We start from the raw sequence: 15889 nt of genomic DNA, 5'->3' as shown, positions 1-15889 counted from the left end.
ATTTAAAGTGACTATGGGCGTTTTTTCATATTTATTAGAAATAAAACTAATAAAATTATCTAGTCAGAATTGTCAAAAACAGAAGGAAAAGAAGGGTTTGGCAGGAAAGGGGAGGGTATGGAGGGAATATTCACCAGAACCCTACTATCTGTAAAAAGAAACAGTAAGCAACAATATAGTAACATCCACTAGAAAGAGCATCAAAAATAACCATAAGTGACATACCACCACTTCTTGCAGGCTGTTAGGTAAGCTGACAGTGGACACACCATGCAATGGCTTTTGGGGCAAGTCAATATTCTGGAGAGGTCCTCCCACACTGTGACTCCTTGTCAATGATGCAACTCTCTTTGTTGCACTGTCACTGTTCAAATGTTTCAGTTTGCCCTCATTGTGACTATCACTGTAATCGATAGATAATAAAAACGGATACAGATCATTGAAACCTAAACTAGATTAAAATAAATGCAAAGTCTCGGTCTACTGCATGTTTCCACTCTGTGTGGCCCTCTTAAATACAGTAACAGCTTATTTGCATGGATTGTATTTTAAAGAATACTGGTCTCTTTACAAAAAAAAAACAACAACTTTAGACATGTCATAGGAACATTCCAGAAGTTTTGATTGATGACGGGGTGATGATGACGGGGGGTGAAAATGATGGGGGTCTGAATGATGATGGGGGGGATGATGCATTTTGCACCCTAGGCTTATAGTCGAGTCAATAACTTTTCCTGGGTTTTTGGGATGAAATTAGGGGTCTCGGCTTATATTCAGGTTGGCTTATACTCGAGTATACATGGTAAATAACTATAAGAGGAATTTGTAGATCTAAAAATGTGGAGCAAGAAAAAAATATTACCTGTTATCTCCAGGCTTCCTGTCATGTGCTACTGCTATAAGTGGAGAAAGGGAGTCTGACAAGTCTATCAGGTCACTGCCAGGAGGGGTAAAGTTCTTTTGGTGCTGAGAAGTCTCAGTGGTCGTCTGATGGTTACTACTTAATAGGCTATCACCTGAGTTACTAGGCTTGAGAAAGAAACTGTAACAGAAGCAGAAAAGGCAAAAAATAAAGAAAAATAATATGGTCATAGTCTGTCATAGTAGGTTATGGCAAAAGCCTTTAATTATCTTAATAAGAGCTGTGCAATATTTTCTTATCTGTGCAGGGTCAACCCTTTAAGTTTCAGGTGACCTGTAGACCAGCCTGAGAATAAATATTTATAAAAAAAACATACCCCCAGAACACCCCTTTTTAGTGAATAGGACCACTGCCAGTAAGCTGCAAAATATTTCAATACTCACTTATTAACATAAAAAAAACAATGATGTGAACAGCCCATTAGAAATAAATGACTACCGAATCCATGTAATGAATCTTCATACCAAAAGTTTCACAAATTACAGCATACATTTTGTACATAAAAAAAAATAATTAACAAACCTTCCAGAACCACGCAGGTCCTTGAATTCAATGTTAAGAAAAGGCAGAAAGGTGACTTTACAGAAAGGACATGTGGTGTTTAAATTTGAGTCATCGGCAGTCCATCCCGCCATGATCTCTTCATCATAAACTAAAGCCTTACAGCCTTGGCACTGCGAGCAACTTGACATCAGTACCTGCAAACAGACAATGTAAGTTTTAACAACTAAGACATACCAATAAAAATTAGCATTTTTTCATAGTGAAAACCTTCATCATTTGGCACTGCTTTCCTTATAAAAACTTATGTAATGGCTTTGAAGGAAAAGACTAAATAGAAAGTGATAATAGACAAATTTGTCCATAAGGGTGAGGTCACGGTGTGTTTTTTTCTCCGTTTCAATGTTAGAGTACATTCACATGTACAGGATCTGCTGCATATTTTGTGCAGCTGATTTTGCTACCCATTAACTACTAAGGGTAGCAAAATCAGCTGCAAAATTATGCAGCAAAAATATGCAACAAATCCTGTACATGTGAACGTACCCTTGGGGTGTATTCACAGGTACAGTATCCTGTCAATGGGCTTTTTTTTTTAATCTCCTCTCCGCTGTACTCTGTTTTTGTCCATTGTGTTGAATTTGCTTTTAAAAAAAAAAAAAATAATTTAAGCAGAGAAAAGATGTAATAATGGATGTAGTAATTTAACATTGTCTATGGTGTTGTAAGTAACTCTGTTATACTATTCGTTATTGCTACTGAGCATGCTTAGGAAAAAAAAACGTAAAAAAATAACGGACATTAACAGAGATAAATAGATGTTAATGGTCAGTTATTTTATATGCAAGTTCTACAAAATATTTTACCATTTTAATTCTGTTAAAATCAGTTTCATATCCCTTATGAATGACCTCCGTTATATGTCAATAATGAACATTTCATTTTAAACAACGCTGATGTGAACAAAATCTTCAGTGTATAGAATTTGTGTGTTAAACACAAACAAAAACACCCACATTTTTGAACCTCTGAATCTACCCACATTTTTTTAAACATGGCTTGATATAGTATATCCCAAATGTATAGAAATTCACACAATAACATGAATATTAGAATGACAGATCATTTTTTACAAAGTTTGTTTTAATGCAATATAAATACTAAAACAATGCAAACCATGCAATGTGAATGTAGAAGAAGCCACGGGTTTGCTCACTTACTTCCATTGCACAGTTCTGAAAGATACTTGATAAGCTGGTATTTAGAGATGATCCATGCTCTGACTTCTCAGACTCCAACCCTTTTACACCTTTACCTGGTGTAGACTCACCTAAAAACACAACGTTGTTTATTGACATGATGTATTGAAAAATTCTGTTACTTTGACCCTGTTTCTTGTCAAGACACTAATGCAAGAGAATGCACTAAAAAGAGTAACTGACTTTTTAATGCTTTGCCATAACTTTGAACTACACATTTTGTAATACATCTTAGTACAGAATTTATTTTTTATTTTTTTGCCCATATCATGCGCACTCACTATCACCCTACAGTGCTACTTGTTTTATCCCAGCACGGCAGCAACCATGTGTTCCATTTACAACACAGACTGGTGATCACATGACCGACTGTTCTAATCTTCTAGTGCATAATGGTTAAAACAGGATGTCAGTACTAAGTCTCTCTTCCTGTGAGCTACAGGATGACATCACCATCTACCAGATCCTTCCTGCTAGATGCCAAACCCATCCCCAAAATTAGCACTGTTGCCTTGCAGCGCTGGTTTCCTAGTTTCAAATCCCACTGTGGAATATGTAGGTACTATATAAATAAATAATTATTATATAGTAGTTATAACATCTCACCTAAGGCTGTGTTCACACATTGTTCACAAAGTGCACAAATCATGATAAAAACTTTATAAAACATTTGTACTGCATTTTGGCCATTTTTGAAGCGATTTTCCAAAATTGCTTCAAAGTCAGCCTCAATGCAGTAAAAATATGTGAAAAATGCAGTAAAAATGTAACATGTTAGCACAGCCTAAAGACTTTAAATCTTCGTAAAACACCTGAATTGTGATCAAATTGCTTTCTCCTCATGGCAATATTTCTCTTAAAATTGCACTTTGAATAATAAACTGCATGTAGTGTGAACTGACACCAACCCACTTTTGAGTCTTATCAGTTCACCTGGGTGATCTCCAGCACTAGAAGCCTGAGAAGAGGAACAGGTGCAATGCTGAAACTATCGCCCCAAAGCCAGATGATTTAGGGGAAACGTAGGCTGCATTACATAACCAGTTCAGTAAAGGATATATATCCAAGATGGAGCTTATCCTATGCATGCTACAGCAACAAAAATTGGTAAGTACAAGGCATTTAAAAGAACTTCTACATTCTACATTCTCTGATATTAGCCTATGCTACATTACATAAGCAAAAAAAAAATTAAAATAAATGTTTCTCTAATTTACTAGTAAAATCTGTCTTCAGTGTGGCAGGGGTAAAGACAGATTGCCAACTCACTAAGAGACTACACTACATCTGCTACCCACAGAAGTCTATGGAGAGGTAAAGACAGATTGCCAACTCACTAAGAGACTACACTACATCTGCTACCCACAGAAGTCTATGGAGAGGTAAAGACAGATTGCCAACTCACTAAGAGACTACACTACATCTGCTACCCACAGAAGTTTATGGAGAGGTAAAGACAGATTATCAACTCACTAAGAGACTACACTACATCTGCTACCCACAGAAGTCTATGGAAAGAGGAGGCGGCACAGCTGGAGAGAGGCAGAAACATACAGGCACAGCTGCTTCGAATAACGGTTCTCTATCACCCCAGAGTTGAGAGAGAACACTTTGTCAGGTCTCCTATGCTACTCTATCAGAAGGTAGTATAAGATAAGGGAGAAGAGAGCAAAGATTATTCTGTGATTTTGTTAAAGCGAATCTGCCACGTTATAAACACTTGCTAAACTGGCAAAACATTGCAGTAGGGTCTAAAAGCATAATGCAGGCATACCTTTGGATGCTTTATTTCCATTAAAAAAATGTTTTAAACAGTCATGGGTGTCCCAGGACCACAACTCCTCAATTTGCTGACGCCACTGACCCACAGGGCTCAGTTACCCACAGTGGCCTTATGTAGTAGCCCCCCACATGCACAGGAAGTCTGTGAGCAATCCAGAAAATGGGGCAAGGGGCAACTACACAGGGCTGCCATGGTGAGTGCGGTGTGTCAACCACCAGCGTAACGTCAGTGAAGATAGATGTTGCAGCGACAGGACATAGCGGACTTCAGGTCATGCCACTCTAACATGCTTGGAGGGTTAAAAAAAAATACTTCTTTTAATGGAACTAAAATCTAGAAAGAAAGGTATGTCTAGATTATACTTTTAAGATCCTACTGCAATGTTTCACCAGTTTAACAAGTGTTTATAAAGTGACATATGCTGTTTTTTTGTATAGAAAGAGCTGTTTAAATGGGTCCAGGTTTTATACAAAGAGCAGACAGATTGATTGACAGCTCTCACAGTTTTACCCTTACAAAATGCTATATCATGAAAACAACAACAAACTTTTTTTTTTTTGACAAAATTGTTGCCAAAACCTTAGCCACCCCTACAATACCCCTATAATGCATTACCTACAATGCATTACATATTCCATTACAAAAACAACGCTATGTCAACTGAAAAAAGTTTAGGTTATTGCGCTAAAAGAAAAAGAAATGACCTAAAAAGCTTTTTAACCCCTTGAGCTAACAATAAAATATATAGATCTATAATGACATTACAAATATGTTTATTCAAACAGTTGTAATAGGAAAAGAATGCCCGTACTGTTAATGCCGCTCTGTTTACTTGTGCCACCACTGCTGCTGCTGCCCAGGCTGGTGTTGCTTTGATTCAAGCTGCTTACAGAAAGTCTCCGAAAGCCGTACTTGGAAGCAGAGTTGTCACCTATATCTTGGTTTTCAATGTTCAAAGGAAATTGATAATTATCTTTATTACCTTCTTCCTACATTAAGTAACAGGAAAGAGTATTGTTATAGTCACATTTATGTGGTTCGCTCACAGTCTTAGCACAACACTGATATAACGGCATATCAGTACTACTATAGGAAGTACAGGTATTATCTTGGAAGCATTTAGATGTGTGCAGGCCAGCAATCCATAGTAGTAATTAAAGCCAAGTACTTTACTTAGAACATAGTATTTTGAACTATGATCTTAATAAAGTATTCATCTTTAACTACTACTATGGGTCGCTGGACTTCACACATCTACATGCTGCCTAATCCTGGATCATGTTCCATAAACCCCCACAAATGTCCTCCATAGCATACTACATAACGGTAAAGTATTTGGATGATTTTTGTATCCATTAGCATTTTACATATTTGGATTCAGTATGCAGCATCTATTTTTTTCTAGAAAAACAGTTCCAATTTAAGTCTATGGGTTATGTGGCATCTAAGGCTGGGCTCACACCACGTTTTTGCAATACAGTACCCATATAAGGTTTTTGATGAAAAACGGATTCCTCAAAACCTGACTAAACTGTATCCAAACAGGTGTACAAATTTGAACCCGTATACGGTTCAAAACCATATATGGTTTGAAAAATGATATCCGGTTGCAGCAGTTTTTTAAGAAAAAAACGTATATGTTTTTAACTTTTCACAGTGCAAAACTTTCGGTGTGCACTGCGTATGTGCAGAGTTAAAAACTGTATGGTGAACACCGGATGGAACCATATGCACATATGGTTCTGTACGGTTCCCACTGACTTCCATGTTTTAAAAAAACCTATAAGGTTTCAATACAGTTTTTCACTGTAGGCTACGATTTTGGGTACTGGGAAAAAAAATGGACAAAACCGTACAGGATGCAAAACGGATACAAGCGGATGCATCGTTTAGCAAACGGTTTTCAATGGAGAGTCAGCGCATACGGTTTTCAATATGGTTCCGTACGGTTTTCAAATTGAATATGTATATGGGAACTGTATTGCAAAAACGTGGTGTGAACCCAGCCTAAGCAAATGAAGATAAGGTGCAACACAAGATAGCCCCATCGACTCAACTGTTGCTATTTCTATGAGAAAAAAACTCCAGCCCCCACCTTCTAAGACAAAGTGACGGTCCGCTCAGCCAATTATCAGCTTAGGAGAGTAAAGCTGAGGCCAGTGACTGATTGACCGGGCCATCACTTCTGACACCAGTTTGTCTCCGAAGGTGGGGTACCGAGTCCTCAGAGGTAAAAGATGGGCCCCATTGTGGAAATTATGGATAAGGGATAAGTTCTGCATAACTGGAGTACCCCTTTAAACACTAAAAATCTTTCTGCTTACACTATGTGGCATAGAACCATATGGGTTTTCTTTTCCTTGTAAATATACACAAATTAGTTATTTTTAAGTGATATTTACACAATGCTGTTACACCAAAGGGGCCTTTAAGAATTAAATGCACTAGGTACACCCAACCTAAAAAGACTAATGGCTAAATACAGTCTTATGAATTAACTGTATTGTTGAAACAACTGATATCTACTGTATAGTTTATTCATTTCCAGTCATGCTATTATAGTGTTTTTACTTGTTTTAAGCAACACTGACATGTATTTGGCAACTGGACAACAAAACACACTCTTAAAAAGGAACAGAGACCCCTCAGTGACTATCATTACAATGAAGCAGCTAATTTATGGAAACATATATCTTTAGGGTCAACCAAAAGCAAACCTTTTCTTCAAAATAGATTATGAACTTCACAAATAATATCACGAAAGGAAAGGATTCAATAACAGGGAAGGGCATTACAATCCTTTTTACTTATGTGTTCTGTCTAGTCATTTAACTAAAACTATATTTCTAGTGCTGGTTACTGTCCTTGTATGGCTGTGATAGCCAATAACACACCACTCACCTCATCATCAGAGTAGCTATATGCAGACGCCACTGCTCCCCACACTTTGCTGGCTACATTAGCGGCTTGCTTCATACTAGACTTTAGCACGTCCATTTTGGGCCCAGTCAAAAGGTTGTCAAACTTAAGTCCAGGAATGGAGTTTACCACTGAACCCAGTGAACCATGCTGACTGTTACGAACAAGTGCTGTTAGTGAGAGTGAACGTGCAGTTTGGGTTTTTTGGTGATGTTTTGGAGTTGTTGTAAATGTTTTGGACCTGGATACTGAGTTTTTCTGATTTTCACCCTGCAAGTCCGGGGGAGGGATGGAGTCAGTAGGCAGACTAGATCTCCTTTCTATTGTGCTTTGGCTAGGATTCCCACTTTCTTTAGCAGAATCCTTGCTTCTAAGTTCCATACTAGAAGATTTACTTCCAAGGGGGCTTTTCAGATTCATATAACTTTCAATTTCATCAGCTAGGTTACGTGCTACCACAGGGGAGATAGTTTTCTCCTCAGCAGGAGAGAGATCATCTTCCACAGATTCTGATGCCAGCAGTGATAATGGATCAAGCCCTTTCTCCACTCCTTCCCTTTCTAAAGTTTTGGGAAGTTCATAAAAACTATGTCTCCTGTTTGGTTCGTCTGTGTCCTTCACAGAAGAAGTCATTTCATTCTTGTTTTCACTGTTTATACACTCAGGTGATTCTGATGTAGCTTCCTCTTTAACAGTAGCTAAGGGGTCAAAAATTTCCTCACCCACATTCTCTGGAGTCTGCATGACAGGGATTTCTGGATCACAAGTCCGACTTTCAGCTTTTTGACTAGGAGCTGGGCTGTCTATAGCATCAAAACTAAATTCATTGCTAGTCTGTGGATGGGGTGGTGTCTTTGATAATGCTGCAGTAAGTATCTTGGCATCAGCTGCCATCTTCATAGCAATTTCATTAGTGGACATTTCAAGACTACCTTTCTTCAGCATCATGCCTGCACGACTGTCTGTACTAAAACTGCAGCTTCTCTCAGCAAACATCTTATGTCTCTTCTGGACCTTATCTCCTGACTTCTTAGCCTGAGCATCACTGATAAACACTGAATCATCTCCACAATCCTGAAAAGTGGGCAGAGGAATTGGTACATTTCCTGCAACAAGAAAGAACTTGATTAAACATAGGTAAAAGCTTCATACAGATAAGAATACATACTTGCACATATCATCGACTTTGTTTACGCAACTAAGTGAATGTAGCTTTTTACTAGAATGTTACATCATTTTAGATATTTTATTAGTAGTGTCATGATTTTTTTTTTTTCATAGACTTTACCAGCCCAACTCAACAGATGGCAAGGTTTTCAAAGTTCTCATAGCTAATAATGGAATGTATTGGGTGATCCAATAGGAAACACCAAAAGTGTTGCTCATATACTTTTATACTTTCTCAGCAAGAATTGTGATACTAGGGACATGGATGATCAGTTGAGCAGAGAATTTTACAATATTATTGCTCACCACTACTGCTTTTTCTTCCAGTAGCATCAAAGATTCCAGAGGGCACTTTAACAATGCTGCTTCCACACGGAGGAGATTCTGGTGACCTTCTAACCTCAGGGATTATCGATGGATTTTCACTTTGGCCATCAGAATTTACTGTTATGCAAATAAACGAACCGTAAGTCAATTCACTAATAATGCTGTATAACTATTAGAATGATATCATTAATACTACAATATATTATGGTTATCTAACAAAATAAGGCATGGCAACATACATGCTCTATGTCGCAAACATGTCTTGACAGTTTTCTATACCACTTGCACATAATCACAGAATATTTAACATTTAATCTGTATGATATTATATTGGATTAGGTCTACCTTGAAGGGGTACTCCAGGAAAAAAAAAAAAAAAAAGAGAAGACTTCTTCCAAAACCAGCACCACACCTGTCCTCAGTTCCATTGAAGTGAATGGAGCCAGGTTGTCATACCGCACACAACCTGAGGATCAGTGTTGTGCTGTTTTAAGAAAAAAATCAACTGTTTTTTATTTTATTTTATTTCTGTCAACTCTATAGATAATGCTTAGAGCCTAAAATGCAAGTCCAAAGTTTTAGGCCCAAGCGATCTTCAGCTCCGGCACGCAGGCCACACTAGGCCGTACAGTTACCAAGGCAACTGCACAATACTCAGCAAAATTCCGTGCAAGAGTCATTTAATCAGAAAAAGATTTGTGCACGGAACCTCGCTGAACATTGTACAGTTGCCTCAGCAGTATTGGCCTACGTCTCTTCACCCTGGAGCTGAAGATCACACAGGCCTGAAACTTTGGACTTTAAGAGGCTTTGCTGAACTGCAAGATACACCCCTCTTCACTCTCCCACTAGTCTCTGCCTTGACTGATTGATGTACTCAGCTTCCAGCACTGAACCCTGCCTGTCACAATCAGTCAAAGCCGGGAGAGGAGGGAGGTGCATCCTAAACCCTTTGACACTGGATCATTATCTAGAACTGACAGATTTCATTTAAATGGGCACTGTCATTAAAACTAATTTTTGCTATTTACCTTATGGTAAATAAAAAAATCTAAAGTACTTTGTTTAATAAAAAAAATGAGGTTTTCTATGTTTTATGTGGGTTTAAAAAATCTGCCACTAGGCGTCTCCCTACTTTTCCAGAGCACATTCCCCCCCCCCCCTCTCTTGCACAGACTTTGGACTCCTGCTGGCCTGACAGAAGTCCAAAATCAGGAAATGCAGTCTGGAGTGCTGAGGGTGTGTGTGCAGCCTTAGCCAATCATAGCTCATCTCACACTGAACTGCTCTGGGCTGTGTGAAGCAGAGTAAGGGAGAAAGTTCTCCCCTGTATAACTTTGGATAATGTCATGCCTGCTGGGGAACACCCCTTCCCGGTCTGTGAATCTGACTGAGACTGAGCAGAAAATACAGAGCAATATCAAGATAGAAAAATAAAAAATAAAAATAAAGGCAGGGGGTGGTTTATCCTGATGGGGCAGTGAACTGGGAAGATTATAACATTTTACAAGATCATGAGAGGTACTCTTTAAAAGGAAAATGGTCACCCATTTACCCACACTAAACCCAATACACCGGGTTATGGTGCGGGTGAACAGGAGACCGATGCGTGGTCCATACCTTCTGTCTGGCGCCCAGTCCCTCTGAAGAAAGGCTTCTTTCTTCTGTGAATTGTGCACTAGAGGCGGGCCCGCCGGCTGGATTTGAATACACATGGCGTTGGTCACGTTCACAGAAGAAAGAAGGCGATCTTCAGAGGGAACGGACGCCGGACAGAAGGTAAGTATATGAGCTATGGACCCAGCATCGGTCTCCTATTCACCTGCACTATAACCCGGTGTATTGGGGTTTAGTGTTGGTGAATGGGTGACCATTTTCCTTTAAGACACTATCCTTGTAACAGGAGCAAACTGAAGGAATAATGTAGACTGTCGAAGTAAATTCCATTGGAAAAAGTATGCAAATAACAAACTTTAAAAGCAGAAAGGTTATCTGTTCTATGTAAACAGATTTACCAGGAAGTTTCTTAAAATTTTTTATCCCTTAGAATATTTTTACTGTCTGATGTTCTTGTGCAACATTTGGTTATAAAATAATTTAAACACATTACATACACTTTTTGGCAAAACAAACTTATGAGTAGATTTTACACTCCAGCTAAAAAGATAATTAAATGGCTTACCTATTACATCAGCAGATTGGAGTGTGTTTCCATTTTGCACTGAATTGTGATTTAACTGTGAAGTATCAGTTTCTACTGTAGCTTTCGGCTCTTCATGAATTGAAGTGCTTTTTTTGGGAAGTTCATCTTTGGATCCTGGCACCTCATTGACCTGATCCCCTGCAGGACACATTCATTATGGGAATTATAATGTATTTTTTTTCTACTCAAACACAAATCCTCACATTCTAAAAATGTTTATAAATATACAGAGAGCATGTTGGGTTCCTGGTGCCTCACACACAAGTCCTGGTAAAATAAAAGTGAGGAGGTTCTGATGCCGAGGGGCCAAGAACTTGACAGCTTATCTTTAAGACGCCGATACACATATAAAAGTTAGCCAAACTAGCATATTATAGCCATTTCAGGCAACACTATTTGATAATTATTAACGATTAACGATGGACAGCAGACTTCCCAAAAAATTTTGTTGGATTTTGATTTGGTGACAGTCGACTGAAAAAACAAGTGTATGGTATGATTGGTTGAATTCATCCAGTCACTGGCCACTCTGCAGAAGATCACCAAGATTTACATGCAGATAGAATGAAGATGTTGATTCTTTTGGCAGAATTACACGCCAACTGCATTGCCATTAATGGTAATGTGCAGGTCCACACGGTCCTAGCTTCAAAGGAATTTTGTGGCAGCCACTCATCTCTGACCCGGAATATCTTCAGGCAGAGATTTCGCAATTTGAACATACCCTTACTGGGGTTGCTTCAAGGTAATATTACATGGTAACCATTAAAATCCATAGATAGAGATATGCTCTTTTACATCAGCTCCCTGCTCTAATGAAAAAGGAGATCCTGAGCATCTTTTTTCCTGGCACATCACTAATCTTTCTATGAGATATAGATGCACTTATAATGCAATGTTACACAAGTAAACAGTACAAATAAAGAACAAACAAAAAATTATCCAAACATGTCTCACACAAAGATCATTCTGTTAAACATGCCACACTAAATAATAATATTAAGAACATCTGATCTATCAGATTATAAAGTGAATGCTGAGGGTTGGGGTAAGGTTAGTAGCTCCAGGAGAATACCTGTACTAGAATGCTTATCAGTAGAATCAAGTCTGATTAGATCCCGCACGAAGACAACGTGCTCCCCAGAGTTAGCATCATTAGAATTATCCACGCCAAGATGGCTCACCATGTCCAAATCACTTCTACGTGCAGCACTCTGAGAAGCTGAAGAGACAACAAGGGTTAAAAGAAACATCCATGCAAAGGCAGCGTTTATTAATGCTAGAAGCAAAAATGTATTAAGTGATCACATTGTGGGGAAAAGCTGAAAAATAAAACTTAAAGCTGGTTTCTGAGGTAATGAAAATATGCAAAAAGTATGTATGCATGAAAATGATCACCAGGTGATAAACACCATTGTTCAGAAGTATTTATTTTTCATTATCGGTTTTGATGCTGCCATAGGTTGCAGAGGGTGGGATTACTACGTAACTACCGTTCCCATTTTAGTTCTTCCTTGTAACAGACAGTGCTTCAATTTATAACTGCCTGCATGTTTGTCTAATAAAGTATATTGCAGGGCTGCAGATACGCACGGTCTTTACATACCACATAGCTCCTCTCACCATGTTTACTGTACACTGCACAATCTACTGCCCAGCATGTGAAACATAATCCCTCAGGAAACAGAGAGGAAGGGGGAGAGACAGAGCCAGGGATGAGTAAAACAGAAGAGACATATGATGTGTGACCTCTCATTTACCAGGGAGGGGGAGAGGTGGAATAACCATAACCAGGAGTCAGAATATATGCTTCAAGGGAATGTAATGTACTCTTTGCCATACTTCACGTAAATATACTATCACAAAAGAGCCAGTATTCTGGCGCAATGTGTGCCAGGAAACTATCACATTATTTGTGCCACATTATCAGTTTTAGATGCCTTTGCATTTTGCTTGGTAGAAAAGGGGTGTTATCCTATTTTTCAAAAATAGCGTCATAATTCACATGTAACATTTTGGAGTAAAGTAGGACAACTAATTTTTAATCAAATATGCAGAGTAGGTACAGTGGTCAGCTACAGCCCTTATATGTAAAACTGCATGTAGTACAGAGTGGAGGCTAAAGGGTGCAAGACTCAGCAAGTCGCTAACCTGTGCCAAACTGGGGGGCTCGAAACTAATGTAAAGGTTCAGCAGGTGCAGAGAACATACATCAAGTAAAAAGAGGGTTGCATTAACTGCTGTTGATGTGAAAAGAGGTAGCTTTTATTAAGACTTCACATACAGTGATTCAAGTCTGGTATAGACAGCTAACAGGTGACAGCTGTTTCACACGTCAGGCATGCTTCCTCAGACCTGGTTGGGCTAAACTTAGACTAGACATTGTATAGATGTGCTGGTCAGTTTAATTACTGCAGGTTTGAATGGCGACATTTTTGCAGCGGATAATCTGCATCAGATTACATTGACCACAAAGGGGTCTGCTGTGGATTTTCTGCTCAAGCCCACAGCGGGAAATTTGTGGTATATACACTTAGGGTGTATCCACACACCGGATCTGCAGTGGATTTAAAGTTACAGATTTTACAAGGCAATAAAAAATACATAAGAACAGCCTTGTAAAATTTGCAGTTGTGGATCCACAATTGCAGATTTTACAACTTTAAATCCGCAGAACATCCTGTGTATGTGTGTGTCCCCTAGTCAGTCAGTATTTGTAAATCTTATCAGAATTCTAACATGATGTGCCACAGAAAAAATAGGGAGAAAGTATAATCCATTCATCGATATAGGACCCTTTGGCTGAATTATTTCTCCACACCTGAAAAAATTGGCTGCTGTAACTCTACCTCTTGCAAATGGAAGTACAAGTAAGAAGGCTGAGACCCTAGCTGGATGCCACAGGGGGGGAAAGAAAATGTGCTGTTTACAACTTCATATCCAATAAAAATTTGTAACTCAAGTAGAGATGGAAAACTGGGCAATACCATGTAACATCATTACAAAAAAGAACAACGTTTACAATTACAAACCATTTTACAGCTGTAAACATTAAAGAACCGGTAGCGCTAGGAGGAGTGTTGTGGCCCCTTTAAACAGCTGAAGGGAAGGGGTACAAGGAGTCAGTCCCCCATTGATTCAATATTGATGGCTTTTCTATGGTAAAGCTGAGAATTTTAAAAGATAAATCCTTAATAAACTACCTGAAAAGATGTACAAAGAATAGTTCAGTATTGGGGCTGCACGATATGGGAAAAATGTGCGATTGCGATTTTTGGCCTAAATATTGCGATTGCGATATAATAAACAAAATGGTGAAATCCCCCCCCATTTCATGTCCAATCGCCTCCATTTCACATCTACCAACCCATTTTATGCCCACCGCCTAAGTCACATTCTCCCCCCTTGTCACACACCCGTCACATTCTCCCCCTGTCACATTCTCCTCCCCCTTGTCACACACCCCTGTCACATTCTCCCCGTCACATTCTCCTCCCCCTTGTCACACACCCCTGTCACATTCTCCTCCCTTGTCACATTCTCCCCTTGTCACATTCTCCTTCCTTGTCACATCCCCCCCTTGCCACATTCTCCCCCCCCCTTGTCACATTCTCCTCCCCCTCGTCAAATTCCCCCCCCTTTTGTCACATTCCCCCTTGTCGTATTCCCCCCCCCCTTCTGTCGCATTCCCCCCCCCCCCCCCTCCTGTCACTCTCTTGTATTCTTGTACTGCAGTAATACACTGGGTTTCCCAGGCGGATTTCAAATCTTCCGCGGGACCCGGGAAACCTAGTGTATTACTGCAGTACAAGACCTTTCCCCATCAGCCAATCACTGGCTTGACACGTGACACCACTGCGGCCAGTGATTCGCTGAAAAGGGAAAGGTCTTACTGTACTAAGAAGAGAGGACACTCCGTAGTGCACGGAGACGAATCTGCAGGGACCGGGACATGTGAGCAGAAGGTTTTTTTATTTTTCTCCCTGCACCCTTAGCTCAGTGTTTTTCTAGCAGGGCGCCTCCAGCTGTTGTGAAACTACTACTCCCAGCATGCCCGGACAGCCTTTGCTGGTCCGGGCATGCTAAGAGTTGTAGTTTTGCAACAACTGGAGGCACCCTGGTTGGGTAACACTGACTTTTAGTATTTAAATTAGTTTTTACCTGCTCTGCCCAGCCCCCGCCATGGGAGCCCGAGCAGATAATCGCATGTTTTCCCGGGGGGCCGTATCGCAAAAAGCAAAAATCGCGATTCGATTGCTTTTACGATATATCGTGCAGCCCTATTCAGTATGAATACATTTTTTAAAGATGATTTCCCTTAAAGGGAACAGTAGTATTGAAAATACAGTCTCATATGCAGGCAACAGAGCAGAGGAGGAAACTGATGGGAAAAGATTATGTATAACTTGCATCACGTAAATTCCTATTCATACTGGGAAAGTTAGTTTAGTGAACGGTCCTAATAAATCACTGACAGCTCTTTCTATGCCCATCTATATACCGACAGCTATCAAACATCAAATAGTGACCGGCCACTTGCTACTAAATATTTTCCTATAAAACAATATAAATCAATCTGCTCAGCTCCCCCTGTTCTTTAAGATGAGGCCAGTAGACTGGTTTGCTTTTTTTAGTCTGACAAGTTCCCTTTTAACTTTTTTGTGCTATATCACTACTTTCCTGCAGCACTTTAAAGGGGAACTCCGGCAAAAAACATTTTATCCTTCGGATAGGGAAGAAGATTTTATCCTTCGGTGTTTATCATCCTTCGTGGGACCCCGACGATCTCCAGCGTGGGACCCCAGTCA

General features: G+C 39.5%; 1 protein-coding gene across 3 annotated transcripts in view; it reads right to left on the bottom strand.

The window, feature by feature from the left end:
- The window catches only part of DENND4C (DENN domain containing 4C), a 117676-nt gene that overhangs the window by 7488 nt on the left and 94299 nt on the right, over positions 1-15889 (bottom strand). For all 3 annotated transcript variants that reach the window (XM_056519884.1, XM_056519894.1, XM_056519904.1), the window contains 9 exons: positions 12157-12303; positions 11061-11219; positions 8858-8995; positions 7367-8490; positions 5277-5454; positions 2644-2753; positions 1445-1620; positions 863-1042; positions 226-403 (listed from right to left, as the gene is read on the bottom strand). In XM_056519884.1, coding sequence (XP_056375859.1) covers positions 226-403; positions 863-1042; positions 1445-1620; positions 2644-2753; positions 5277-5454; positions 7367-8490; positions 8858-8995; positions 11061-11219; positions 12157-12303 — 2390 coding nt within the window. The remainder of the gene's footprint in view (positions 1-225; positions 404-862; positions 1043-1444; positions 1621-2643; positions 2754-5276; positions 5455-7366; positions 8491-8857; positions 8996-11060; positions 11220-12156; positions 12304-15889) is intronic.

The sequence above is a fragment of the Hyla sarda genome, chromosome 1 (assembly GCF_029499605.1).
Source record: "Hyla sarda isolate aHylSar1 chromosome 1, aHylSar1.hap1, whole genome shotgun sequence".
In the NCBI taxonomy this organism is placed as follows: domain Eukaryota; kingdom Metazoa; phylum Chordata; class Amphibia; order Anura; family Hylidae; genus Hyla; species Hyla sarda.
This window is presented reverse-complemented; position numbering and strand designations above follow the sequence as displayed.